The 27,788-nt window shown below is 33.3% G+C and overlaps 1 protein-coding gene across 1 annotated transcript; it reads right to left on the reverse strand.

Annotated features, from left to right (window-relative positions):
• Window positions 1-273: 273 nt before the first annotated feature.
• LOC137404728 (papilin-like) lies at window positions 274-27,487 on the reverse strand. The gene is made up of 11 exons (XM_068090960.1): window positions 27,297-27,487; window positions 23,081-23,260; window positions 21,353-21,517; window positions 15,039-15,242; window positions 13,541-13,687; window positions 13,236-13,424; window positions 10,841-11,044; window positions 6,427-7,119; window positions 5,391-5,579; window positions 3,878-4,059; window positions 274-413 (listed from the first exon to the last, which is right to left on the reverse strand). The coding sequence occupies exons 1-11, from the start codon at window positions 27,485-27,487 to the stop codon at window positions 274-276; spliced, it is 2,484 nt and encodes an 827-aa protein (XP_067947061.1).
• Between the last annotated feature and the right edge of the window lie 301 nt (window positions 27,488-27,788).

The raw sequence follows: 27,788 nt of genomic DNA on the forward strand, positions 1-27,788 counted from the left end.
GTTTCAGGGTCGTACCCATACACCCAGCTTTCATCAGTTGTTATTACAGTTTTTAGGAAGTCGGGATCATGCAGTACTGCTGTCTTAAGTTTGCTACAAATGTCAATTCTTCTCTGCTTTTGATCATCATTCAGCAAACGTGGAACAAACTTTGCAGCTACCCTACGCATGTTAAGATCATTTTTAATATTTTATGAATAGTACCAAAGGAAAGCCCAGTTTTTTGGCTTATTTTTCGTATAGTAACACGGCAATCAGCGTTGACTATAGCCTTTACAGTGTCAATAGCAGTGACATTCCTTCGTGATGTTGGAGCTCCACAGCGTTTATCGTCTTCAACCTCTTCTGTTCCTTTTCTAAACCGTTTGTGCTATTTATAGACTTGTGTTTTTTTAGGGACTCATCCCCGAAGGCTGTATGCAACATTTAAAGGGTATCTGATAGAGATTTACCGAGTTTAGCACAACATTTTATACAGACGCGTTGTTCGTTTTGATCGGCCAGCTTGAAAAATTCGCCGAAAGATCCAAACTAGTCCGTGATTGTATTAATATTGCTTAGCAACGACTAAAAATTTTGGCCTAAAACTTTCTGTACTAACTAATTAGGAGTCGTTCTTTCGTTTGCAACCATGAAAAAGTAACTCCGACATTGACTACTAGTCATGATAACACAATTCCGGGAACTTATTGATCAGACCTCGTATATACAGTACCAGCTCCTCGGTAGTCTGGTCATCTAGAACAAATACTCAGAGATGAGTGAAAGCAGTTGATTGGTGCAAGTTTAAAAGTGTCGATCTACCATGGTAAATGTCAATAGTGTCTAAATATTTTTTTATCCTAACCTCCAACCATGGATTTGGACAGACCATACTTTCCTTACAGTTAATAATGTATTTGTAACAGGATCAGTTCCTCAAGATTAGCCTACTTAAAAGAGAAAATAAGGCCACTCATTCTTGTTGGTAAAAGAGATTTGCCTGTATTTTTATTCCATAGGGTTTACTATAATAACAGCGGTGTCTGTCTATTTAACTCAAGCCATGCCGGTCGGTTACAAAAAAACAAATGCTTTCAGCAGAATTCAAACTTCTAACATTCAGTTTAATTTGTCAGTCCAGGACGCTACTACCTGTACTAATTGATTGCCTAACAACATTTTTAAATAACTATGCAGCTACCTATCACACGCAATGAGTTCTCACAATACATTTGATCTCTCATGACACACTCGACTGCCAGGGTGCAAGTTGTCAATAAAATCAGTCATGATTAGGCCATTTGACAGCCATTAATCTCAGCTTCACAGCTCTAGTACCAACAGGCCTGATAGTGAAAGTTAGCTAGTAAAAATAGTTGAATTCTGCCGCAGGTTTACAGTTGATTTGTATAGATGCAAAATATTTAGAAGCCATATCAGTGAACTTTTAGACAGTTCGTTAAAGTAACAATTACCTTCTCATCGCATCAAACCTTTCAATCTATATAAATCTCAGTTTGTCGTCTGTTTGTATATCTGTCTGTCCATTTATAGCTATTAAAATCTGGAATCTTTAAAATTTGTGTTCTGCTGGACTTATTTTCAAGATCACAATCACAGGTTTGCAATATATTCTGTATGCATGAGACCATGCATGCCCTTACGATTCAAACCCTCACTATATGCTTTATAAACCCTTTTCCCTATATAGACGCTAGATGACGTTATAATCGAATCTCTATTACCTCTAGGAAACATGATATAATTTCATTTATTTCATATATTCCATAGAGTTTATGGAGCTAAAAAGTTCATAGAGGTATTAAATTAACCTCTATAATCGCTATTAACTCTATTAAGAACAATACTTTGTTGGCTTTTGGCAAACTTTCATTTCCAGTTTTTTTGTGGTTTAATTGAAATCGGTTTTAGTATGTATTAGCCCTAAAAGGTAATACTTTTCACGTGGACAATCGCATTATTTTGAGTTAGTATATTCTCTATATTCTCTATCCCCGTTTGGTCAGACAAAGACAATCCGATATATCAGTCTTACATTGGTAACAGTATCGAGAGGCACCAGTATTGTCATATTCAAAGTTTTGATAAATATCTTTTGCTGAAACAGTAACCTTTTTGCATACTCACCCACTTCTATGTAATAATTTTTTATTATCAGTTCAACCTATTCACAGTTTCCATTTTGTTTTCTCAGTTTGCATTAATTGTATCATCACCAAATCATTTCTATTGTAATCATAGCAAACAGACTTAATTTAGCTATTACTTGCTAATTATCCCATTTTTTCTTTAAACACTTATAGTTGTTTTATTTTGTTTGTTAACTTATTTGGCATACGCAAAAGTTTTTTATTTTGATTTGAAGTTTAAAAAGTTATAGTTGTTCGAAAAAGCTTGAAAAACTTTACAATGGTTTTATTTTTTCTCCTAATTTATATAAAATGCAACAAAAACTGTCCTCATGAAAGAAAGTTTGAAAGTGAGGATGGTAGCTGCTGTTATATGTTAAATGAAAAAAAACTATTTTGTGCAGATACTTTCATTGCACGGGCAACGTAAGGCATTAACCTAATAAATCAAATAAATTAATAATTGAGAAAAACACAAAATATTATAGCACCTGTTCCACATTCTATTTGCATTTAAAAAATTATCCTAAATTAAACCAATGAATTAAAAATGGAAATTGAAATGCTTGCTCAAAGTTTAGAATTTAACATCACTTTGTAGATAATTTGCAATAATAAACCAAACAAAGACCTCAACTGAAACATTTTAATGAGTAAAAATATCTCTTAGTACACACACACTCTAGAAAGTTGTGAAATATCATCAAGTGTCCTAAAAAAGCACAGAGCAGGCAAGTTGGTTTGTGCCAGTAATAAATTTTCTTTCAACTAAGCTAAACTTCATGGGTTCAAGTCCTGTGCAGGAAAATATTTTATTGTAATCTTTCACCCTGAATTTACACATCCACATCATTTGTTATAGTAAATATTCTACGCTCAACTTGTTTTGCAGTCAAGTTACTTACCCTACCAAAACATACATGTAATTACATATTTGTTAAAACCTAATGTTTTACAAGAAACAAGGGTGCATACAAATAGTCATAACCTCTAAAATACAATGCCTGTAAAAAAATTTTGACGCAAAATTAATTAGCAAAATCTTTTACACCGGATGACGCCATACAAACTCCATAAACAAATTGCAGAATGAGCTTGGCCAGTTTTCAGCCTTTTTCCCAAATACGGTTGGACAAGTTTGCGATATTACTACAGCTTTATCATTGTTATTTGATAACAATAAAATAATATTTGTGAGTTGTACTATTTTTAATAAAAACCCCTTAAAGCTCATATATTTAAAACGCATGAAACCTCTGTAGCCATAATGCGTCTTTGCTAAAAAAATTGTGATTAGAAATAAGGTTTTTAAAAAGCAAAACTATGATCAAGATTGATTGTAAACATAGTTTCTATTGGCTCAACGGATGGTCCCTTTTCTTTAAATACAGATCTGATAAGCTAATAAATTATGTTTTAAAATTCTCAGTAATCAGAGAAAACCTTGCATAAAAATTACTATTGCCATGACACATGACTCCAGGCCATATGCATCTGTTCTGGTGAGCCACAGTACATGGGCTTGCAGTTGTCACAAAGTGTTACTATCAAGTTCTGGTCTAATGCACTGCGTGTTAATTTTATCTTTAAGCATTTTGGATGGCCTCCAAATCATTCAACGGGATACTAACTGCTAAATTTCAACAAAAACTTTTTGTTACAACAATCAAGTAATTTTAGGGCCGGCGTAGATGTGCATACAGATCATATCAATTTCGCTTACGAGAATCTGTTCTCATTCCCACTGCAACCTCCGTAAATGAAGCTGACACATTCTCCCGCCTGACTACCCCATGATGGAAAGTATGCTAGACACATTCCAGTCACTAATGGCAGCTGACAAATGTCAACACGTTCACGCAGCGCTACAGCAATAGGTGGTGTGGTTGAGTTGGGAGGACATGCTCTTTCGCACTCCTCGCGACTCCTGAAAATGGAAATTATCTATAAATACTTGATTCAGAAGCAACAAGTAGAATCGTTATAACTGTATTTTCACTATATATTCAGCAAAGGCTACAAATGAAATTTATTTCCTGACTGTGATAATAAAAATTTTCAGATAGTTGAATAATATACTTTTAGTATTCAACTTTTTTTCAACTTGCTTTGAATTGAGAAAAAAAGAACTTTCTGCGAGTTATTTTTACAATATTAGCAGCGGTGTCTGTCCAGATTTCCAAATCCGTGATGATAAGTTATTCATAGTGAGGGGTTAGGTTAAAATATTGCTTTGTACTCAAACTCCTGACATGCAGCTTAAATCCGAGACAGTCCAACAGTGCGCTGAGAGACGTCTTCCAGTGTTTTTGAATAAGTGAGCAAATCATTATTATCTGTGACTATTGGGCACACCTGATGATCTCAAATGATGAAATCATGGCTGTCAGGTTATCCTACTGATTATATTGACTGGTATTAAAGACTGGTATCAATTACTTTCTCTTCCCGTACCTAATCATCTAACTTTAGCCGGTCAACGATCCTCAAACTTTGCAACACCTGCGCTGTGGAATCGACTACCTAATTCAATAAGATCAATAAAATGTCTCGGTAAATATAAGGTGGAACTGAGGCACCATCTCCAGTCTGGAGAGTGAGTGTTACGGTCTGGTTTTTGTGCTGCTGACTCGGGCTCGCGTACCACTGGCTTTGCCATTTCGCAATGGGCCCCATCATCATTTCTTACTTATTGTTATTTTTTCACGCATTGGTTAATTATTTTTGTCTCGAGTATTAATTCAATTGTGTAATCTTTAAAGGTGAAATAAAACACACACACACACACACACACACACACACACACACACACACACACACACACACACACACACACACACACACACACACACACACACACACACACACACACACACACACACACACACACACACACACACACACACACACACACACACACACACACACACACACACACACACACACACACACACTATCTTATTTATCTCTAGTAAAACTAGAGATCATTAAGGGTGTCAACAAAGTAGATAGAATAAGTATATGCGCAAATTATTTTGAAAGTCGATGGGCACAGTTGTTACAATGTTAGTCAGCTAGGCAGAATGTTAGAATTCATACAAAGCAGTAACTTATTACAATCTCTAAACAATGGGTGTATATACATGTACATATAAATATGTAGTCAAAAAGTGTAAGATCACAAAATATCTAAAGCAATCACCACCAAGTGATTTGTTTATAACACAAAATAATTTTTATCTCATCTAGTTTACTTACTGGAATCTATTCTCATTCCCTTCACAGCCTCCATAAACAAATTCCACACAAGCTCCTCCCCTATTTCCCCAAGATCTCAAGTTTGCCCTGCATGATCCGGCCACTAGTGGCAGCTGACAAATATCAACAGGTACTTGTGCTGTAGTAATTTCTCTAGGTGGACAGGCTTTCTCACATTCAGCTTTGGTCCTGCAAACAAAAGAACGTTTGAAAATTTCTTGCTTTGGTTAAAAAAAATTGTCAACTCGTGACTTAGTTTTACAAAAAAGGAAGACAATTTCCTAAGTGTCCAAACTCATTCAAGATTACAAATGCTACACCCTGATTAACTAAATTATCTTTTGTTTCCCATATATGCAAAATCCTATAACAGTATAGCTAAGACCACTACAAAATGCTAAACATATCCAAAAAAACTGATGATAAACCAACCTCTGATTGGGCTAATTAACATGAACAATACAACTAACTGCTAACCTGCAGCACCTCCTAATGTGTTATTTTATAAAGCTGTATTTATTTTATGCCTCTAATATTTATAAAAAATTATTGATGCTAACTCTGTGTGAACACCCTTAGAACAGCTACTACAATTGAAACAGAAACTTTATTTGTAAATAACCTTCCACCAAAAATGCTAGGATAAAAAAATATAGTAGCCTAATAACTGCTGAACTTTATTGAATCCAAAGAAAACTACATTGGAAAACCTATTAGAAGTAATATTTATGAATAATTCAACAGTTTTATTCTACAACAATCATGAAATATATATACATGCCATTGTTACTATGGAGACGCCATAAAACAGTGTATTTTATCATTTTAATGAAATATATTTATTTATTTATATTTATTTCAGGATATGTTTTTTTTATATAATCCGGTGCTTTATTTAAATCGGAGCTAAAGCATACACAGCTCTAAACAGAGAAGACTAATTATACGAGGTCTGATCAACAAGTTCCAGGAATGGCTGTATTGTTGCAATATAGATAGTTTTACAAACAAACTAAATTAGTCTCCTTCAAAATACATTCCTTGAGAGTCTATACATTTAGTCCAACGCCGCTGCCATTGCTCAAAGCAGTGACAGAAGTCTGCTTTCTTCAGGGCCCGCAACTCCAAAGTTGTATTTCTTTTAATTGATTTGATGTCTTCAAATCGTTCACTTTTAAGGGAAAATTTTAACTTTGGAAACAACCAGAAGTCACAGGGAGCAAGGTCTGATGAGTACGGGGGATGAGGCACAATAGAGATGGAGTGTTTGGCACAGAATTCATTCACAGTCAAAGATGTGTGTGCTGGGGCGTTATCCTGATGTAACCTCCAACCACCTGGCTTCGCTAAAGTTGGTCTTTTGCGCCTGATACTTTCGTTCAAGCGCCTTAAGATATCTCTGTAAACATACTGATTAACATTAGTTCCTGGAGGTAAGAATTCTTTGTGTACTATTCCAGCAATGTCAAAGAAAACAACCAGAAGCGTTCTGATCGCTGACCGTGACATCCTCGCCTTCTTTGGTCTAGGAGACTCAGGTGACTTCCACTGTGAACTCTGCATTTTGGTTTCAGGGTCGTACCCATACACCCAGCTTTCATCAGTTGTTATTACAGTTTTTAGGAAGTCGGGATCATGCAGTACTGCTGTCTTAAGTTTGCTACAAATGTCAATTCTTCTCTGCTTTTGATCATCATTCAGCAAACGTGGAACAAACTTTGCAGCTACCCTATGCATGTTAAGATCATTTTTAATATTTTATGAATGGTACCGAAGGAAAGCCCAGTTTTTTGGCTTATTTTTCGTATAGTAACACGGCAATCAGCGTTGACTATAGCCTTTACAGTGTCAATAGCAGTGACAGTCCTTCGTGATGTTGGAGCTTCACAGCGTTTATCGTCTTCAACCTCTTCTGTTCCTTTTCTAAACCGTTTGTGCTATTCATAGACTTGTGTTTTTTTAGGGACTCATCCCCGAAGGCTGTATGCAACATTTAAAGGGTATCTGATGGTGATTTACCGAGTTTAGCACAACATTTTATACAGACGCGTTGTTCGTTTTGATCGGCCATTTTGAAAAATTCGCCGAAAGATCCAAACTAGTCCGTGATTGTATTAATATTGCTTAGCAACGACTAAGAATTTTGGTCTAAAACTTTCTGTACTAACTAATTAGGAGTTGTTCTTTCGTTTGCAACCATGAAAAAGTAACTCCGACATTGACTACTAGTTATGATAACACAATTCCGGGAACTTATTGATCAGACCTCGTATATACAGTACCAGCTCCTCGGTAGTCTGGTCATCTAGAACAAATACTCAAAGATGAGTGAAAGCAGTTGATTGGTGCAAGTTTAAAAGTGTCGATCTACCATGGTAAATGTCAATAGTGTCTAAATATTTTTTTATCCTAACCTCCAACCATGGATTTGGACAGACCATACTTTCATTACAGTTAATAATGTATTTGTAACAGGATCAGTTCCTCAAGATTAGCCTACTTAAAAGAGAAAATAAAGCCACTCATTCTTGTTGGTAAAAGAGATATGCCTGTATTTTTATTCCATAGGGTTTACTATAATAACAGCTGTGTCTGTCTATTTGACTCAAGCCATGCCGGTCGGTTACAAAAAAACAAATGCTTTCAGCAGGATTCAAACTTCTAACATTCAGTTTAATTTGTTAGTCCAGGACGCTACTACCTGTGCTAATTGATTGCCTAACAACATTTTTAAATAACTATGCAGCTACCTATCACACACAATGAGTTCTCACAATACATTTCTCTCATTTCTCTTACAATTATATCTCTCATGACACACTTGACTGCCAGGGTGCAAGTTGTCAATAAAATCAGTCATGATTAGGCCATTTGACAGCCATTAATCTCAGCTTCACAGCTCTAGTACCAACAGGCCTGATAGTGAAAGTTAGCTAGTAAAAAGAATTGAATTCTGCCGCAGGTTTACAGTTGATTTGCATAGATGCAAAATATTTAGAAGCCATATCAGTCAACTTTTAGACAGTTGGTTAAAGTAACAATTACCTTCTCATCGCATCAAACCTTTCAATCTATATAAATCTCAGTTTGTCGTTGTCTGTTTGTATATCTGTCTGTCCATTTATAGCTATTAAAATCTGGAATCTTTAAAATTTTTGTTCTGCTGGACTTATTTTCAAGATCACAACCACAGGTTTGCAATATATTTTCTATGCATGAGACCATGCATGCCCTTACAATTCAAACCCTCACTATATGCTTTATAAACCCTTTTCCCTATATAGACGCTAGATGACGTTATAATCGAATCTCTATTACCTCTAGGAAACATGATATAATTTCATTTATTTCATATATTCCATAGAGTTTATAGAGCTAAAAAAGTTCATAGAGGTATTAAATTAACCTCTATAATCGCTATTAACTCTATTAAGAACAATACTTTGTTGGCTTTTGGCAAACTTTCATCTCCAGTTTTTTTTGTGGTTTAATCGAAATCGGTTTTAGTATGTATTAGCCCTAAAGGGTAATACTTTTCACGTGGACAATCGCATTATTTTGAGCTAGTATATTCTCTATATTCTCTATCCCCGTTTGGTCAGAAAAAGTCACTCCGATATATCAGTCTTACATTGGTAACAGTATCGAGAGGCACCAGTATTGTCGTATTCAAAGTTTTGATAAATATCTTTTGCTAAAACAGTAACCTTTTTGCATACTCACCCACTTCTATGTAATAATTTTTTATTATCAGTTCAACCTATTCACAGTTTCCATTTTGATTTCTCAGTTTGCATTAATTGTATCATCATCAAATCATTTCTATTGTAATCATAGCAAACAGACTTAATTTAGCTATTACTTGCTAATTATCCCATTTTTTCTTTTAACACTTTTATAGTTGTTTTATTTTGTTTGTTAACTTATTTGGCCTGCGCAAAACTTTTTTATCTTGATTTGAAATTTAAAAAGTTATAGTTGTCCGAAAAAGCTTTAAACTCTTAACAATTGTTTTATTTTTTCTGTTAATTTATATAAAACGCAACAAAAACTGTCCTCATGAAATAAAGTTTGAAAGTGAGGATGGTAGCTGCTGTTATATGTTAAATGAAAAAAAAGTATTTTGTGCAGAGACTTTCATTGCACGGGCAACGTAAGGCATTAACCTAATAAATCAAATAAATTAATAATTGAGAAAAGCACCAAATAATATAGCACCTGTTCCAAATTTTATTTGCATTTAAAAAATTTTCCTAAATTAAACCAATGAATTAAAAATGGAAATTGAAATGCTTGCTCAAAGTTTAGAATTTAACATCACTTTGTAGATATTTTGCAATAATAAACCAAACAAAGACCTCAACTGAAACATTTTAATGAGTAAAAATATCTCTTAGTACACACACACTCTAGAAAGTTGTGAAATATCATCAAGTGTCCTAAAAAAGCACAGAGCAGGCAAGTTGGTTTGTGCCAGTAATATATTTTCTTTCAACTAAGCTAAACTTTATGGGTTCAAGTCCTGTGCAGGAAAATATTTTATTGTAATTTTTTACCCTGAATTTACACATCCACATCATTTGTTATAGTAAATATTCTACGCTCAACTTGTTTTGCAGTCAAGTTACTTACCCTACCAAAACATACATGTAATTACATATTTGTTAAAACCTAATGTTTTACAAGAAACAAGGGTGCATACAAATTGTCATAACCTCTAAAATACAATGCCTGTAAAAAATCTTTGACGCAAAATTAATTAGCAAAATCTTTTACACCGGATGACGCCATACAAACTCCATAAACAAATTGCAGAATGAGCTTGGCCAGTTTTCAGCCTTTTTCCCAAATACGGTTGGACAAGTTTGCGATATTACTACAGCTTTATCATTGTTATTTGATAACAATAAAATAATATTTGTCAGTTGTACTATTTTTAATAAAAACCCCTTAAAGCTCATATACTTAAAATGCATGAAACCTCTGTAGCCATAATGCGTCTTTGCTAAAAAGAATTGTGAGTAAAAATAAGGTTTTTAAAAAGCAAAACTATGATCAAAATTGAATGTAAACATAGTTTCTATTGGCTCAACGGATGAACCCTTTTCTTTAAAAACAGATCTGATAAGCCAATAAATTATGTTTTAAATTTCTCACTAATCAGAGAAAACCTTGCATAAAAACTAATTTTGCCATGCCACATGACTCCAGGCCATATGCAACTGTTCTGGTGAGCCGCAGTACATAGCTTGCAGTTTTCACAAAGAGTTACTATTAAGTTTTGACCTAATACACTGCGGGTTAATTTTATTTTTAAGCATTTTGAATGGCCTCCTAATCATTTAACGGGGTAATAACTGTTAACTTTTAACAAAAACTCATTGGTACATCAGTCAAGTAGTTTTTGGGCCGGCATAGGTGTGCATAGAGGACATATACATTTCACTTACGAGAATCTGTTCTCATTTCCACTGCAACCTCCGTAAATAAAGCTGACGCATTTTCCCGCCTGACTACCCCATGATGGAAAGTATGCTAGACACATTCCAGTCACTAATGGCAGCTGACAAATGTCAACACGTTCTCGCAGCGCTACAGCAATAGGTGGTGTGGTTGAGTTGGAAGGACATGCTCTTTCACACTCCTCGCGACTCCTGAAAATAGAAATTCTCTATAAATACTTGATTCAGAAGCAACAAGTAGAATCGTTATAACTGTATTTTCACTATATATTCACCAAAGGCTACAAATGAAAGTTCTTTGCTAACTGTAATAATAAACATTTTCAGATGGTTGAATAATATACTTTTAGTATTCAACATTTTTTCGACTTGTTTGAATTGAGAAAAAAGAACTTTCTGTGAGTTATTTTTACAATATTATCAGCGGTGTCTGTCCAGATTTTCAAATCCATGATGATAAGTTATCCATAGTGAGATGTTAGGATAAAATTTTGCTTTGTACTCAAACTCTTGACATGCAGCTTAAATGCGAGACAGTCCAACAGTGAGCTAAGCGACGTCTTCCAGTGTTTTTGAATAAGTGAGCAAATCAATATTATCTGTGATTATTGGGCGCACCTGATGATCTCTAACTTTCAGGTTATCCTACTGATTATATTAACTGGTATTAAAAACTATCTTATTATTTTATAGCCTTTACTATAATAAGATATCATTCTGCTTGTTTGTGCTAAGCAAAGATTGAGGAAAAAGATGTATGCATGTATGCATGTATGTATGCATGTATATATGTATGTATGTATGTATGTATGTATGTATGTATGCATGTATGTATGTATGTTTGTATGTATGTATGTATGTATGTATGTTTGTATGTTTGTATGTATGTATGTATGTATGTATGCATGCCTGCATGTATGTATGTATGTATGTATGTATGTATGTATGTATGTATGTATGTATGTATGTATGTATGTATGTATGTATGTATGTATGTATGTATGTATGTATGTATGTATGTATGTATGTATGTATGTATGTATGTATGTATGTATGTATGTATGTATGTATGTATGTATGTATGTATGTATGTATGTATGTATGTATGTATGTATGTATGTATGTATGTATGTATGTATGTATGTATGTATGTATGTATGTATGTATGTATGTATGTATGTATGTATGTATGTATGTATGTATGTATGTATGTATGTATGTATGTATGTATGTATGTATGTATGTATGTATGTATGTATGTATGTATGTATGTATGTATGTATGTATGTATGTATGTATGTATGTATGTATGTATGTATGTATGTATGTATGTATGTATGTATGTATGTATGTATGTATGTATGTATGTATGTATGTATGTATGTATGTATGTATGTATGTATGTATAGATACATATCTATGTATATGTATATACACACAAATATGTACATTTTTATGTAGCATATTGATTTTATGCAAGCGTCTAGGTTCAACAAGCCAGTAGAGCTGTCAAGGTATTACAATAAACTAAAACTAAACATTTTCTGATCTATAAAGATGCTCATCCAGCACAAAAGTTATGCAAACTCCAAGGAACAATATATTACAGAATCACTTTTAAAGATCATAGACTTTTGAGCTGTAGTTTATTTTAATACTTCAAAAGTTCTACTGACTTGTTAAATCAAAATGCGATGAAAAAGTCAATTTCAAAAATATCGTTGTTGAATTTAGTTTAGGGAAAAGAAGCTATACATGTATAAAACAACTAGGTACTATTGTAGCAGTATAATTATAGTTAGGCTGAATATCAAATGATTACCGCTGCTCAACAACACTCCATTCAATCTTGAAAGCCAATCGTACAGTAATCTCTGCTTTTAGATTTTTATCAAAAACACCACTCCCCCTTGCTGGTTGTATTGGAAAATTCACACAAATTGGAAACTAATCAGCCTATATCTAATGAACTGACTTTTTATTAACTGCAATCATTTTCGTTTTATCTTTAGGTTCATTAGAAATTTTTGATCATTGATGACACTCAAAGGTATGAGGAAAAAGTCACAAGCCCTTTGCTCTTTTACACTTGTCTAAACTTAACAAGAAAATCTCGAGTTGCAGCAACTCCTAACCTTATGTTGCTTGACGACAGGGTGTTTATCAAACTAGAATATTAGAGAGATTTATGTATTTTACATATATACATCCATGGCAGTGATGGTTTACTGTAAGTTTAACAAAAATGCATTTGAAAAGATGAAAAAGACACTTCAATGATTTAAACAAATCCTTAGTAAAGTACACATACATACAAATACAAACACGTGAAGTCATGAAAATAAATACTAGAAGTAGAAATTTTTGCTAAAATTTTACTTACTCAAATCTGTTATCATTTCCTTCACATCCTCCATAAATAAACTCCACACATACTCCATTTCTGCTTCCCCATGATGGGAAGTAGCCTCTGCACTGTCCTGTTACTAATGGTTGCTGGCATGTGTCAACAGGCGTCGAAGTAACACTAGCTGACATAGATGGGCATGCTCTTTCGCATTCAGCCTTGGTCCTGGTAAATGGTAGTTAATGGAATAGTTTACAGAAGATGAATAGCTGGAGTTTTCAGTAAAAAAAATTGATTACTGAATTCTATTTTCATTCCCTTGTCATCATCCGTAAACAAACTCTACACAAATTCCATCCTTGCTTCCCCATGATGAGAAATAGCCCACGCACTGTCCTGTTACTAATGTCAACTGGCAAGTATAAACAGGTGACAAATATGCAAAGTTTGGTAGTGGTGGACATGCTTTCTCACATTCCGCCTTTGTCCTGGTAAATATTACAAAAGCCTTTAAATTTTTTAACATTTGTGAAAATTAAAGCTAGCATTTCAAGTTTTTTACTCAAACTTTTACTTACCCAAATCTGTTATCGTTGCCTTGACAGCCTCCATAAATAAACTCCACACATACTCCATCTCTACTTCCCCATGACTGGAAGTAGCCTCTGCATGGTCCTGCTACTAAAGGTTGTCGGCATGTGTCAACAGGTGTCTGAGTAGCACTAGTTAACTGAGATGGGCATGCTCTCTCACATTCAGCCTTGGTCCTGGTAAATTTTTTTAAAACATGCACATCCTTTTAGTTAGGAAATAAAAAGTTAACTTTATAAATTCCATTAAACCTTTACTTGCCTAATTCAAATTAATGATCATTTACACCAAACTAAAAATTGAAGTTACTTTTCAAAAATAGTATTTTCCGAATTTCTTTTACTCAAAATTGACAACCTCAACACATTAATTAGTGTGGTTGTGTGCTGTGAGGGATAATTATGTATGTCGATAATGTAGAGAAATTAAGTATATGCACAAATTATTTTGAAAATCGATGGGCGTTCAATTGGCGCAGTTGTTACAGTGTTAGTCAACCAGGCAGAGTGTTGGAATTCATACCAAGCAGTAACTTATTCCAATTTCTAAACCATGGGTGTATATACATGTACATATAGATATGTAGTCAGAAAGCATAAGATCACAAAATACCTAATGTAATCACCCCTAAGTGATTTGTTTAAAACGCGAAACAATTTTTATCTCATCTAATTTACTCACTGGAATCTATTTTCATTCCCTTCACAGCCTCCATAAATAAATTCCACACAAGCTCCTCCTCTATTTCCCCATGATCTCAAGTTAGCCTTGCATGGTCCGGCCACTAGTGGTAGCTGACAAGTATCAACAGGTACATGTGCTGTAGTAATTTCTTTAGGTGGACAGGCTTTTTCACATTCAGCTTTGGTCCTTCAAACAAAAGAACGTTTGAAAATTTTTGTTTTTGTTCAAAAAAGTAGTCAACTCCTGACTTAGTTTTACAAAAAAGGAAGACAATTCCTTAAGTGTTTAAAGTCATTCAAGATTACAAAATCTACACACTGATTAACTAAATTTTCTCTCTTTTCCCAAATATTCAAACTCCTATAGCAGTTTTGCTAAGACTAATACAAAATGCTGAAAAAAAAAACTGATGATAAACAAACCAATTTCTGATTGAGCTGATTAATATGAGCAATAAAACCGACTGCAAACCTGCAGCACTTCAACAAAAACTTATTGTAACACCAATCAAGTAGTTTTAGGGTCGGTGTAGATGTGCATACAGGACTCATAAATTTCACTTACGAGAATCTGTTCTCATTCCCACTGCAGCCTCCGTAAATGAAGCTGACACATTCTCCTGCCTGACTACCCCATGACGGAAAGTATGCTAGACACATTCCAGTCACTAATGGCAGCTGACAAATGTCAACAGGTTCTCGCAGCGCTACAGCAACAGGTGGTCTGGTTGAGTTGGGAGGACAGGCTCTTTCACACTCCTCGCGACTCCTGAAAATGGAAATTCTCTCTAAATACTTGATTCAGAAGCAACAAGTACCATCGTTATAACTGTATTTTCACTATATATTCACCAAAGGCTACAAATGAAATTTTATTGCTAACTGTGATAATCAGCATTTTCAGATGGTCGAATAATGTATTTTTAATATACAAATTTGGTTTTGACTTGCTTTAAATTAAAAAAAAAGAACTTTCTCCGAACTATTTTTACAATATTATCAGCGGTGTCTGTCCAGATTTCCAAATCCATGATGAGAAGTTATCCATAGTGAGGGGTTAGGATAAAATATTGCTTTGTACTCAAACTTCTGACATGCAGCTTAAATGCAAGACAGTCCAACTGTGAGCTAAGCGACGTCTTCCAGTGTTTTTGAATAAGTGAGCAAATCCATATTGTCTGTGATTATTGGGCGTACCTGATGATCTCGAACAGTGCAATCATAACTATCAGGTTATCGTACTGATTAAAATCACTGGTATTAAAGACTATCTTATTATAGTATTTACTATAATAAGATCTCTGTCTGTCTGTGCAAAACCACGATTGAGGTAAAAAAATTATTGGGTTATGAGCAGACCTGGTTCAAATGTAATAATGTGGTAACAAATTGTCTCAGACTGTTTTCGCTTCAAAAACCTTTGTTTAAAATCCTAGCTAATATACTACAAGAAGTTTTTTACCTCTTTCCAATTTACTATCTCGCTAAATCTGCTCATTCTGCATTTTATAACAAAGCATTTTACTTGTTGATATCTCGCTTGCTTTTGGGTACATGATTCAACAAGAACTATGTGATAAGTTCATTAAAGAGCCATTCAAGCTTAAAAAAGCTTACAGCCTGTTTTTGTTTTTACCAGGTGTAAATTTACCCAAATATTATTTTGTTAGTTTAATTAGTGGAGTTGTCTACCCAGTGAATCATGAAGCAGTGAAGAATAGGATGGGCATCAATTCACAGTTTTACTACTGTTTTCAAGTGCAAAAGTCACAAGACTTAAATTTTTTGATAATTTGTGCATGAGCGTATAAGATAAAAAATATAATGTAATTTAGTTAGGTCTAACTTGATAAAAAATTAAATTAATTTTAAATTATTCCAAATTGATAAGTTTATCTTGATATATTCACTAATCGTTTAATTAAGGTTTGGGTAAAATATTTCCAACCATTTGGCTGGATACTCGCAACATGATAGATGACAGCAAACTATTGTTTTTTAATAATTTTATTATTGTTATTGTTTTTATGGTTAATGTACTAAACATATAAATTAGTAATTGTTAATAATTAGTGAGTATTAGTGAAGTTTTTGGATAAATTAGAATAAGGAAAAAGGCATTACAAATCAAGCTAGCCGAGGTAATCTCTAAAGGGAATATTGTTAGTAAAACTTACCATGTTATTTAATACTGGATGTCATTTTTTAAATCTTGCTGCTTAACCTTTGAAACCTTAGCTGACCTTGTCAATGTGTGCCGTTAACCCTGGGCAATTTGTCCAATGATCCAAAGTTTTAAAACTTTTATCAATTAAATCTAAATGTGCTCTAATACAATGATATTTGACAGAAAAAATAGTAAAAATTCTGGCACCACGCAGCAAATGTCACCAAACAGAAAAAAATGGTTTTACGGTTATTTGGGCTAAAACCATGAATATTTGTACAATTTTAAAAGCTCGTAAAATTGTTTACCGTAGTGTGATATCTATTAAGCTCACATTCATCATTGTTTCATGATTCAAAATGAACTGGAGAATCAAAGTTAGAAGCCTATCATATAATTGATCATTAGCATCACCTTCATCCATAACCTACCAACTAACGAGTCTAATCAATTCTTTTGCAATACTGTTCCAATAAAACTGGTCATTATAACGAAGGAAGAAGATAAACATATTCAAAACAGTTAAAAATAGAAAATAAATTTTTGGTCTAATGTCCTGTGCCAAAATTGATTTGATTGGTTTACGCTGTTACTGTTTAGGCTGAAACATCATTTGTAAACAGAGTCGTGTGAATGCTAGTTTTCTGGCTGTTAGGGTTTCTGTCATGCTCTATATAATGCTTGAATACCGGCTATTAGAAGCCAAAGATTAATATATTAAATTTCACACATTTATTTCAAATTTTTATGTGACAGTGTTAGTATTTTTGTATCACATTCAACTGCTTTTGACGTCTGCAGTGATTTGCTCCTTGAGCCTTATCAAAATTCAAACCAACCAAACTAACTTGATCATGGTTAAAATGCTCAAATTGAGTGAAAGTGCAATTACGACAAATATAGTTGCAAAGAGACTAACAGAATAGCGAAGAGTAGCTCAGCAACATGAACACACCAACTGATACCAACCAGAGCAATGATAGCAACTAGAGACACCTTTTCAACACTCATTTGTTTTAGCTTTTCAACCGTAATCAAGCTTTGTCAGAATGACAAAATATGAAATATGAAAAATCATGACACTCAAATCGTTTCAAAGAGCAAAAATATTTTGACAAAATCTCCTAAAATTTTTTGAGCAAATTCATATTTATTAAAGTAAGTTTATTGTACTATTGATTATTACACAAGATGTGAGGAAACTCTAAGCTGATATATAAAATTACATAATCAAAATAAATACTGCTGGCTGAGGAGTAGAAAAGGGTAAGAAAACAAGAGCTTGTTGAAATATACACACAAAGTGTAGATATTTGATAATATAATTTTAATATCAAAGGTTATAGCGGAATATTAATGACATTTAGGTTATAAATTGCCAATTTCATTCCGTGACCATGAGTAAATCAAAAAAATCTGAATTTTAAATATAAACGAACAATAGGATTAGATAGAGCTATTACAGATACAAAAGGCAAGTAGTGCACAGAAGGGAGATAACTTCACAGTAATAAATATTTGTTCATGAAGCCGATATGATTGAAAACAGTCAATATATAATTAGGCCCTAAATTGGTATCAGTATTTGGTATCGAACAAGTGAAGAACGAAAAGCTGCCTTACAAAAAATGGTTGCTATGATTTGCTAACAATGAAATATTTTCGTAAGAAATATTGTTCCAGCCAAGATTTTCTCAGCTGAAGTGGACATTTTTTAAAAGTTCAGTTGGAAAAAAACTATGGATTTAACAAAAGAGTAAGAAATAGTATGATAATTAATAAAACACTGACTAGAAGGTATAGGTACACTGTTTGTTTTATAAACAAAACAAGATACCAAAACATTCAGAACCAGACCATTTTTGTAATCCAAACTATTGACCTTGACACGTTTCTGTCATGGGAGTTCTTATAACTAAATTGGGGTTCATCAGCACGTAAACTGAACCTAATGGGTCAAGCTTTAGCAGCCCTAGAGACAAATTTACAGTTAAGGACATTATATTTTAGCCATATCAATGTTTTATTAGATTGACCCACATATAAGTTTGTACTTGAACAATGGAAATTATAAACAGCTACATAACAGGAAATAGATCATTCTTTGGTAGCATTTTAATTCTAGAACATTTTACAGGCAAATGATATAGCCTTAGAACTTACTCAAAATTATTGTTGCTGCCACAACATCCACCATAAGTAAAAGGTTCACATCTCCCACGGTTGCTACCCCATTTTACGAAATTTCCTTTGCATGGCCCATAATCCAATGGTAAACTACACACATCAGACAATGGTAAAGCCTTAATATCTATTAAACACGCTTCCTCGCATTCTTCTTTTGAACTAAAATACACAAAGTAACAAAAATCAAAAGCTTTGCACAAAAATAATTTTAACCTAAAATGTGTCTTAGGTAAGTTTTACTTTTTAGATAATTTCTTCTGATATGACTATAGGCTAATACATGAAATCGATGAAAATGCATAAAATGAAATTATTGCCCAAAAGTAAAAAAGATTAAACATTGTAGCCGCTAGTAATGATTCTAGAACTTTTGTTGTGATACTAAAAAGGAGCTTTTTTTAAGCATTCACAAAAGAAATAATAACATAAAAATGATAATTTTTTTGGTTAACAAACTTTAGCATTAGAATGGGTTACTTTTGTATTTTATTTTCAATGACAATGAAAATCAATAGAATCACCTGATTATGCAAGTGAAATTGTTAGTAATCTCAAATAAATAATGAGAGCCTGTCAAAAATAATCACTGTATGACTGCATCATCCCACACACCTACTATATGATTATTCAACTTGCTACAGCAGGTATTTGTACCAGCTGACTTGCTGACCACCACTCCCATGAATATCTAATAAATAATTCAGGACACTCAAGAATATTATCAAAGCTTATGGGCGTTAGCTCCCAATGACAATATATTTGGTACAGTACATGTTTTTGTGGTGTGTTTATTTCAACACGTCATTTGCAGAGATAAATTATTTTAAACTGAAGTGTTTTCCCGACTGACCAAATCTGCACAAATGAGAACAGTTTTTAATTCAAATCAAATGATTAGTGTGATAAAGTAGGACAATGTTTGTTTAAATAATGTACCATTTTAAATAAACTAGTTTATATCGCTATCTTTTAGTTATCTCCATTTATCTTTTTTTCGCAGCTAACATCTATTTATTTGCCACCGTAATTAGTATTTAAAAATTTTATATGAATGCCAAAGATTTCTTATGGTTGATAGATAATTAACATACGCCAAAACATTCTCTAGCTAACTCAATAGTGCTGATTCACTGCTCGTGCCACACGTTACTTTGCGTAGAACCCAACGTTTTCTACAGGTTTGGCGTATTTGTTAATAGGTTGGTGTAAATATAATGTGCACCTAGCTACTTGTAGGTCTATTAGCTTATCATCAAGTCAATGTTTATGTTAACTTGTTCAGTGGGTTGTTCTGAGCAAAATGCAAGTTAGTGTCGCTCTAGCAAATGAGCATTTACATTAAATACAAATATTTACTAATCGTGTCTATGCACTGGATTTTAAGGCTCTTTTGTCAATTGATGTCATGTCTATTGATTTTAGAATTACTTTGAAGGCAGCTAATATTACAATCTTCTAAATTCTAGTTTTGACAGTGTTACTATTGAGTTATTTAAGTTTTACTAAGAATTTCCATGCATATGCTTCAATTTGTAAATGCGCTCATGCATGAAAGCGGCCCAATATGTTATATATATATATCTATATATATATATATATATATATTATTTGCCACTATATATATATTAAAAAGAATTATTGTGTCTTTAAAAATTTACATATGCAGTCATCAACATCTCAACAGTTTGTTCCACAAGCCAAAAAAGTGCAATTGTGGTTGGTATAAAAAGGTTTCTACTGCATAACGCTGTCAAAGCGTTGTTTAACATAGTGAAATAACCAGCAAGTATAAAGCAATGATAAAGCAATGCTCAAATGAGATAAAACTTTGTAAAAGATAACAAAACTCACAAAAATATACAAATAGCCAAATTATAATTTAGTAAAACTTCTAACTTGGGTAGATAAAGGTTTTTTGTATACCGCTATTATTACTCTAATGGGTGAACCTATACAATGGTCAGGCTATACTGTCGATAACATATTGATATAATAAAGTTTCTATAGAAAACAAATTTATTCATTTTTTTATTGACAAGCAATTGCTTACATAAAATATAAGATTTTAAGTTATGAATTTCCTATAATTCTAGCTTATACATTTGTTTCAATAGAGTCTCTAGCTAATGAAAAGGTGTGATTAAAAGATGTAAATGTAGCTGTGCTACATTTGTATTTGTTTATTAGTTCGAACAGTGGAACTACTAAGAGTGAATCCAAAAAAAACTATTTATTGCAGCCATTCTACAATTACTCATTTACAATCATTTCACATATTTATTTACCACAATTCCACTGATCACATCACATCAAGGAATGTTTGAATGTATTGATTTATCTCAAACCTGCTCGTCTCCGCCTTTCTGAGGCAGGTTTCAAAATCTTGCTTATAATATGCCCAGAATATTTGTATTTCTGCTTTCACACATGTGAAAACATTGTTTTCCTAATAAAATGGCTGGTTCTAAACTTCCATCAGTGAGGAAACAAGAGAGCGTAAGTACACAAAAATCAAAAAGACTCACCAAAAACTGTTAGAGTTCCCGCTGCAGCCACCATAGACGAACTCAACACAGCTGCCATTGCTACTTCCCCATCTAGTCAGCCGAGCACTACATGGTCCTTTCACCAGTGGAAGCTTACAGTAGTCCCCTGGCTGGGAGCACGTTGCTTCACAGTCATGCTTGTTTCTAAAATACGCAAAAAAACACTAACAACATGAATTACAGAGCCAGACTTCATTTTTTTCACATAGAATAAATTTATTAAATTTTTGTTGTAATGATATATGCATATAAAACAACATCACAACTAAAAAAATGTCCTTATTCTTGCAATTGATTTTGAACAACCTAAATTGTATTTGGCCTGATCAGTCTACTTAGAGATTAATATATTTTTCAAAAAACATATGCAATAAATAAAAGGTTGGTTTGAATTACTAATGGTGAGGATCAGATGGCCAGCTGAGTTCATACAGCTAATTTTGCAGTCATATTCATTTCTCAATTATTTTTCAGCAGGACATAATTATATATTTAGTAAAACCTAATATTTCACAATGACGCATATAAATTTAATAACTTTTAAAGCGCAAGGTATAAGAAAAATATTTTGTTAGCAAACTAATCTGATGAAAATTTAAGAATTAATGAACAATTTAATTTGCCTTTAATTTGCTTATTTCGCTAAAACCATGAGCATGCTTTGTGTCGAAACAAGTTGTCAAAACTATTACAGCTTTTAGCCTTACTATTGCTGCTAAAAACAAAAAAAATACTCTCACTAGTGTGTGACATTATCGAATAGAGAACCATCAGAAGTCTAATGATCTACAATTAGTAAAGCCTCAGTAGCTGTAGCGCCTCTAAAATTACTGGTCAATGTGAAAAACAAATTGCAGTAAAAAGTATTTGCTGTGCAAAAACTGCTAAGGGCAGTTTGGTAACTCGATTTATATTGGGAAAAGCATGTAGAAGATTGTTAAAGCACAGATATGTAGGTTAACTAACTACCCACTAATCAGTAAAAAAGATTAAGAATCTTACTAAAGCAGCTCATGACATAGAGTGATATAAATAATAGCATGAAATCAGGATTAACATAAAACTAACTTTATTCTGAAGTGTCAGTGTTATTTACATGAATAGAGACTAATTGCTAGACAAATAGTCTAGGCTATATAATTATGAAGACAGCTGATGAATAAACTTATTATAATCCACAAAAAACAACTTATGGGTAGTAGCTATATTTTGGTTCCGGTGACCCCTGAAATACTAACAACTTTTCTAGTTTGGCCAATATGAAACCAGCTTAAGGTGGATTTAGTCTCACCCTCTGCGTCTCTTGATTTGAGGCTTATATGACCCTTGAAAAGCTGATGATTACCAAAAAACTAGGTTGAAATTTTTGAATCTGTATTCAGAATAATATTGTCAATTGGCATTATATTGAGGAAAAAAAATTACATAAATTGTTAGCAAAAATGTTGATGCTGTTACGCTAATGTTTAACCAAACAAGTTGATTATTTTTAATATTCAAACTATTAAACTATGAATGACTGTTTATAAACAGACTTCATATTAAGCAAAATTTCTAAATAAAATTCACTTGGTTAGCTAAAGCACCATCGTCTGATCGATGTGATGTAACACCAGTTCATTTATGGCTATTATCATCTCTAACTCTGCTACAGATAGCTGCTAAGGTAATTTTTTATTTCACACTATGATTACACAACAAACTTACTGAAAATTGTTATCATTTCCTCCGCAACCGCCATAGGTAAACTCAACACATTTTCCATCTTTACTTCCCCATCTTGGAAATATGCCTTTGCATAATCCTGTTGCTAGTGGTAGTTGACAAATCTCAACAGGTTCTTTTGTTGTTGTAGGAGGGCATGCTCTCTCACAGTCACTTTTAGTTCTGCAACAAATCATATAATGCTAACAGTTATTTTTGCAGGTAGTGACTATCTGATATCCAATGAATGTCTACTACTGTTTTCCTTGTGTGTAGATTTAAAATGGGCACACATTAAGGTAGCGTTATTTTTTGGAAAAAAATTCTATGTCAGAGGTTATGCATGACGAGCACCTGTCTGAGCATGCTTTAAGAACAATTGTTCTTAATGAACATGTGAATGGATTGCTGTTATAAAATAATTTGCTTTGAATATGAAAAAGTCCCAAGCATCACATAGCAGAAAGTAAGTAGTGAACCTTAAGTTATCCATCCTGATACATTCTAACTAAAGACTGTTCCATCAGGCAGTAGGAAAAAGGCAGTTCAACATTTCATCTACCTTCTACCTGAGCAAGATTGAACTTCGAAAGTAATTTTTATATGTACAAATAAACCTGTAAACTTTCAACAGCCTGGCTACACAAATTGATGAAATAGATTTTTTGTACAGCCGACATGTTGGCAAAGCATCAGGGAGGAGTTGTCAACACACCAATTTAAAATGAGAATGCTGGTGTACATCAGTGGAAATAAAGCTGATGCATCTATGATTGCCTGAAATAGTTGATTGCAACAATATTGATAAAATGCTATTCACATCAAATTCAAGCTAATAAGAAAAGAGTGAGTCATAAATGACAATGACAACAAGGTTTGACAAACAACTACTTGTATGTGAACGAAGATATACCCAGTTGTAACAGATATATAGAAGCCTCTAGTACATCTTAGAAATGCTAATAAAGCATTCTAAATTATATATTTGCTAACTAAATATGTTAAATTATATTTTCTATAGATTTTTGAAAGTCATTAATTGAAGTATTTTTGTACATTGCTGGTTCATCAATAAACTGTAATGCCTTATCTCAAAGCAAAATATATCAATACAAATAAATACAGAGACGTTAATGCTATTGGTAATCCACAATATACTATAAACATTCTGATAATAACCATACAATGCATGAGAATGCTATGGGCTTCACACGAATAGGGCCAAATCTCCTCGGCGAAATTCCTTGTTAACATTAGCCTACACAGCTTTTAGCAGTGTCGAAAATCACTAGTTTAGTCATAGAAAATATTTAAACTAACTGTCGGTGATGAATTCTGACAGTGTGTTGCAACAGGGTTTTAAATATGTTTGCAATCCAGGAGTTTTCAGCATTTCATTTCATTAAAGAAGAAGATGACCACGATTAAATATGTGGTACAGTATCAATAATGAAATTGTTAAAACAACATTGGCAAAGCAAATCGTTGAAAAGGAAAACTTGAGACACATATTAATTACAATAGATCATTGTGCATAAATAGGTGGTTTACCTGTGCTGCCTACATGCAATATTGTGTAGTAAATGTAATCTATGTGTAGATGAGACGATAATTAGTCTACCTGCCTTCTATTTAATATTCTTTATACATGCAGTGGTCTGTGAAATAAACTGAAATATATATGTGTATAAACTTACATGTAAATAAGCAAATAAAAAGGTATGCAGTGTAGCCTAACGATATCTGTACACATGGTTATCTTCAACCATTATCAAATGACTGTTCAGAATCTAGCCAACAAGATCAGTGAAAAATAAAATGATACAGCTCTTTGGTTTACATAATCAAAATCAGGATACAAAATGATGAATTTAATATATTATTTACAACTATAGACTAAATTCCCGACGAGTAACGGTACTGTGAATAAGAGTTTTGGTTTCCCAACAGAAGGGTCAAATTTAATTTACAGACTATTGTAAAAGGTAAGACTGTAAGTACATGTATGTGCTTAAATTACTTGTAAGGAAATGTCCGTCAAAAGTTTTACTTACAAGTTAACAGTTTTTACACCTAAGCGATGTAGAGTTACTGCAGTGGATTAGAGTTTATCCCAGAACTACAAACAACTAGACTGGTCAACTCGGTAAAAAACTTGCCACTTGCTCGCCAACCCTTAATGCTTATTTAAAATGCTTATGTTATAACAACTATGCCTTGAGACTAAATAAGCCGAAATATAGCTGGTTAAATTTGCCTAGAGTTATCTCATCCTGATAAATGATAAACCATTAGCTATATATTTAAACACCTGGCAATTTCTCACAGCAGACTGGCCTTCCAGGGTACAAATCTGTACTCTGCAGTTCACAGTTCTATTAGCCTATCTTTAGTCAAGGCTACATGTTATGATAAAAGATTGCTTCCCAGGGGATTTGAACTCATCACTTGTAAACTAACAGCCTGACATTCTAACGATTGCAACATCCATCCCCGTTTGAGAGTTTTTTAACGGTTGATGGCTAAGTTATTCTTTGTGTTTTACCAGTTTACCTGAAAACCTCTCATGACATGCTAAACTGGCATGGTTCTAATTCTTATAAAAGAAACGTTTAGTTTATGTTTATTTGTTGTTTACAAAAGTTGTATTATTTATTAAGATCGAAAGCTAGACTGTTATTTCGTAAAACTGAGGGGCAGGTGATTGGCATCATGTATACCAAGTACAAGAGCTGATTAGGTAAATGTGTAATTTCAAATATTTCAGATTGATAAACTTAAAAAATCAGATGACTTATCAAAACTGGGAGCTATTCTGATGCAGGTAAATCTTAACATATAAAGTTACCCCATTCAGATATTTGCCATATTTTGTAGATTTTATATTTTTGAATCATTGTTCCAATAGTAATAAACAATCTTACTTGGAATTGATCTTAAATTCAGAAGAAATACTATATATTAATTAATTAGGTTTCTTTTCAACACTAGTAAATTACTTAAAACTATGGAAAATATTAAATTTTATACAAATATAAAATTAATAGAAATAAATTAGAAGTATGTTATATTGCTACCTTACCTTAAAGAAGCATGATTGGAATTTTAGCCTTAGATACTTAGGATAAGCTAAAGTGATAAAGATGAAAGAGTAAAATATAAAAAAATCTAGAACTTAAAGTGGTTACGGTTGAAATTAATTTACATCTTTTAATTGACATTATTAATAATTTTCAACTTTTTCAATGATGTAGTTTTACTTGAAAAACTAAACTGAATTGGATCAAATAAATTGCTGGAAATGTTTAACAAGAAGTTGTATGTAGAGACAAATAACTAGTAGAGTATTTGCTTTTTTATCAGAAAGTTTGTTTATTGAGTTTAGACTGCAGTAGTTTAGACTAAGACCTAAAATACTAACTTGTACCTGACTATCACATCTCTGAGGTTGTGATAAAGTCGCTTCAATAAGAAAGCTGGACATTATCTATCTGCATTTTATTGAGGCAGACTATTGAGTTGTGAAATACTTTGAGCTCTGAAATACGTTATTGTTTTGCTCTATTGGTGATTATCACATTTTTAAAACGTCTTCAAGTGTCAAAGAAATCAGTCAAATGAGCAGTTTGATTATATATGCGCAAATTAGAGACTTTTCAATTTAAAATGGTCAATGAAATTTAAAAAACTTAACTGAGCCCTATTCTCGAATTTTTGTAAACGTTCATCCTATCTAGTATATTTAGAAGGCATGAAAAGTAACACAGGCAGCTAGAAATTGATGGTGATATGCATGACACCAGGCTGAACGCAAACTCAATGAGGAAAATCTAACAGTAACTTAGCCGAACTATCTGTCTCTTTTAATAAATCGTTGCTATAATTGGAGCCATTGTTGTCCATTTGACCAAAACCTTGCTTAGAAGTTAGAAAAAAATGCTTCACAAGAGAATCTAACTAGAATATTCAACTTTGCTGGTACGCATACCACTATCTGCGCGACTCAAACATTTTACTGCTTTGTGGAATAAATGTGTACATAGCTATTGCACACATCAATCCCTCACAGTGTACATTAATGCCAGGATACTGATCACAACAACCTTCTCCTACCTGCTTCCTTCATAGTTCAGAACTCTGCAGTTACATTATGCAATAGTTTCTTCTAAACCTTTTTTCTCTAAAAGCTGCATTACATACGAACTGTTCCTGTACTCACATGAAGTTGTTGGTGTTAGCTTCACAGCCCCCATAGGTAAATGTAACACATTTACCATCCTTACTCCCCCACCTTGGAAAGCTCGCCCTGCATCGTCCAGTCACTAAGGGCAGATCACACTGCAACTGTGTAGCGACAGTGGAACAGAAAGAGATGATCAATATCCCTGAGAGGATGAGCTGATTTTTCATTGCTTCTCATTTGAATGCCGATAGACCAGTGAATGATGATGAGCAGGTGCTTGTGTCAAATCATGTGGCCAGTTGTTTAATTGATAGTCGTACACGCTGTTCTAAACAACTGTCATATGCTGGCAGCTTGCTAGCACACGCTTCTATCTATATCTGTATGACAGGCAAATAGATTCGAGGAGAAAGTCGAAATCATTGCAAAGGAGCTTTTAGAGTCATATTTTAGGAGTTTTTGAAAAGCAGTGCTGGAGAAAATAACTTAACTTCAATGAAAGATGATTACGTTGTGAAATAATCTATA

The sequence above is a fragment of the Watersipora subatra genome, chromosome 9 (assembly GCF_963576615.1).
Source record: "Watersipora subatra chromosome 9, tzWatSuba1.1, whole genome shotgun sequence".
Classification (NCBI taxonomy): domain Eukaryota; kingdom Metazoa; phylum Bryozoa; class Gymnolaemata; order Cheilostomatida; family Watersiporidae; genus Watersipora; species Watersipora subatra.

Coding starts and splice junctions, on each gene's coding strand:
- LOC137404728 (XM_068090960.1), bottom strand. CDS start 27,487: ATGAAAAATCAGCTCATCCTCTCAGGGATATTGATCATCTCTTTCTGT. Junction 23,261..27,296: donor GCTAACACCAACAACTTCAT/GTGAGTACAGGA, acceptor GATTTGTTGCAG/AACTAAAAGTGACTGTGAGA. Junction 11,045..13,235: donor GGAAATGATAACAGATTTGA/GTAAGTAAAATT, acceptor TTCTATTTTCAG/GAGTCGCGAGGAGTGTGAAA.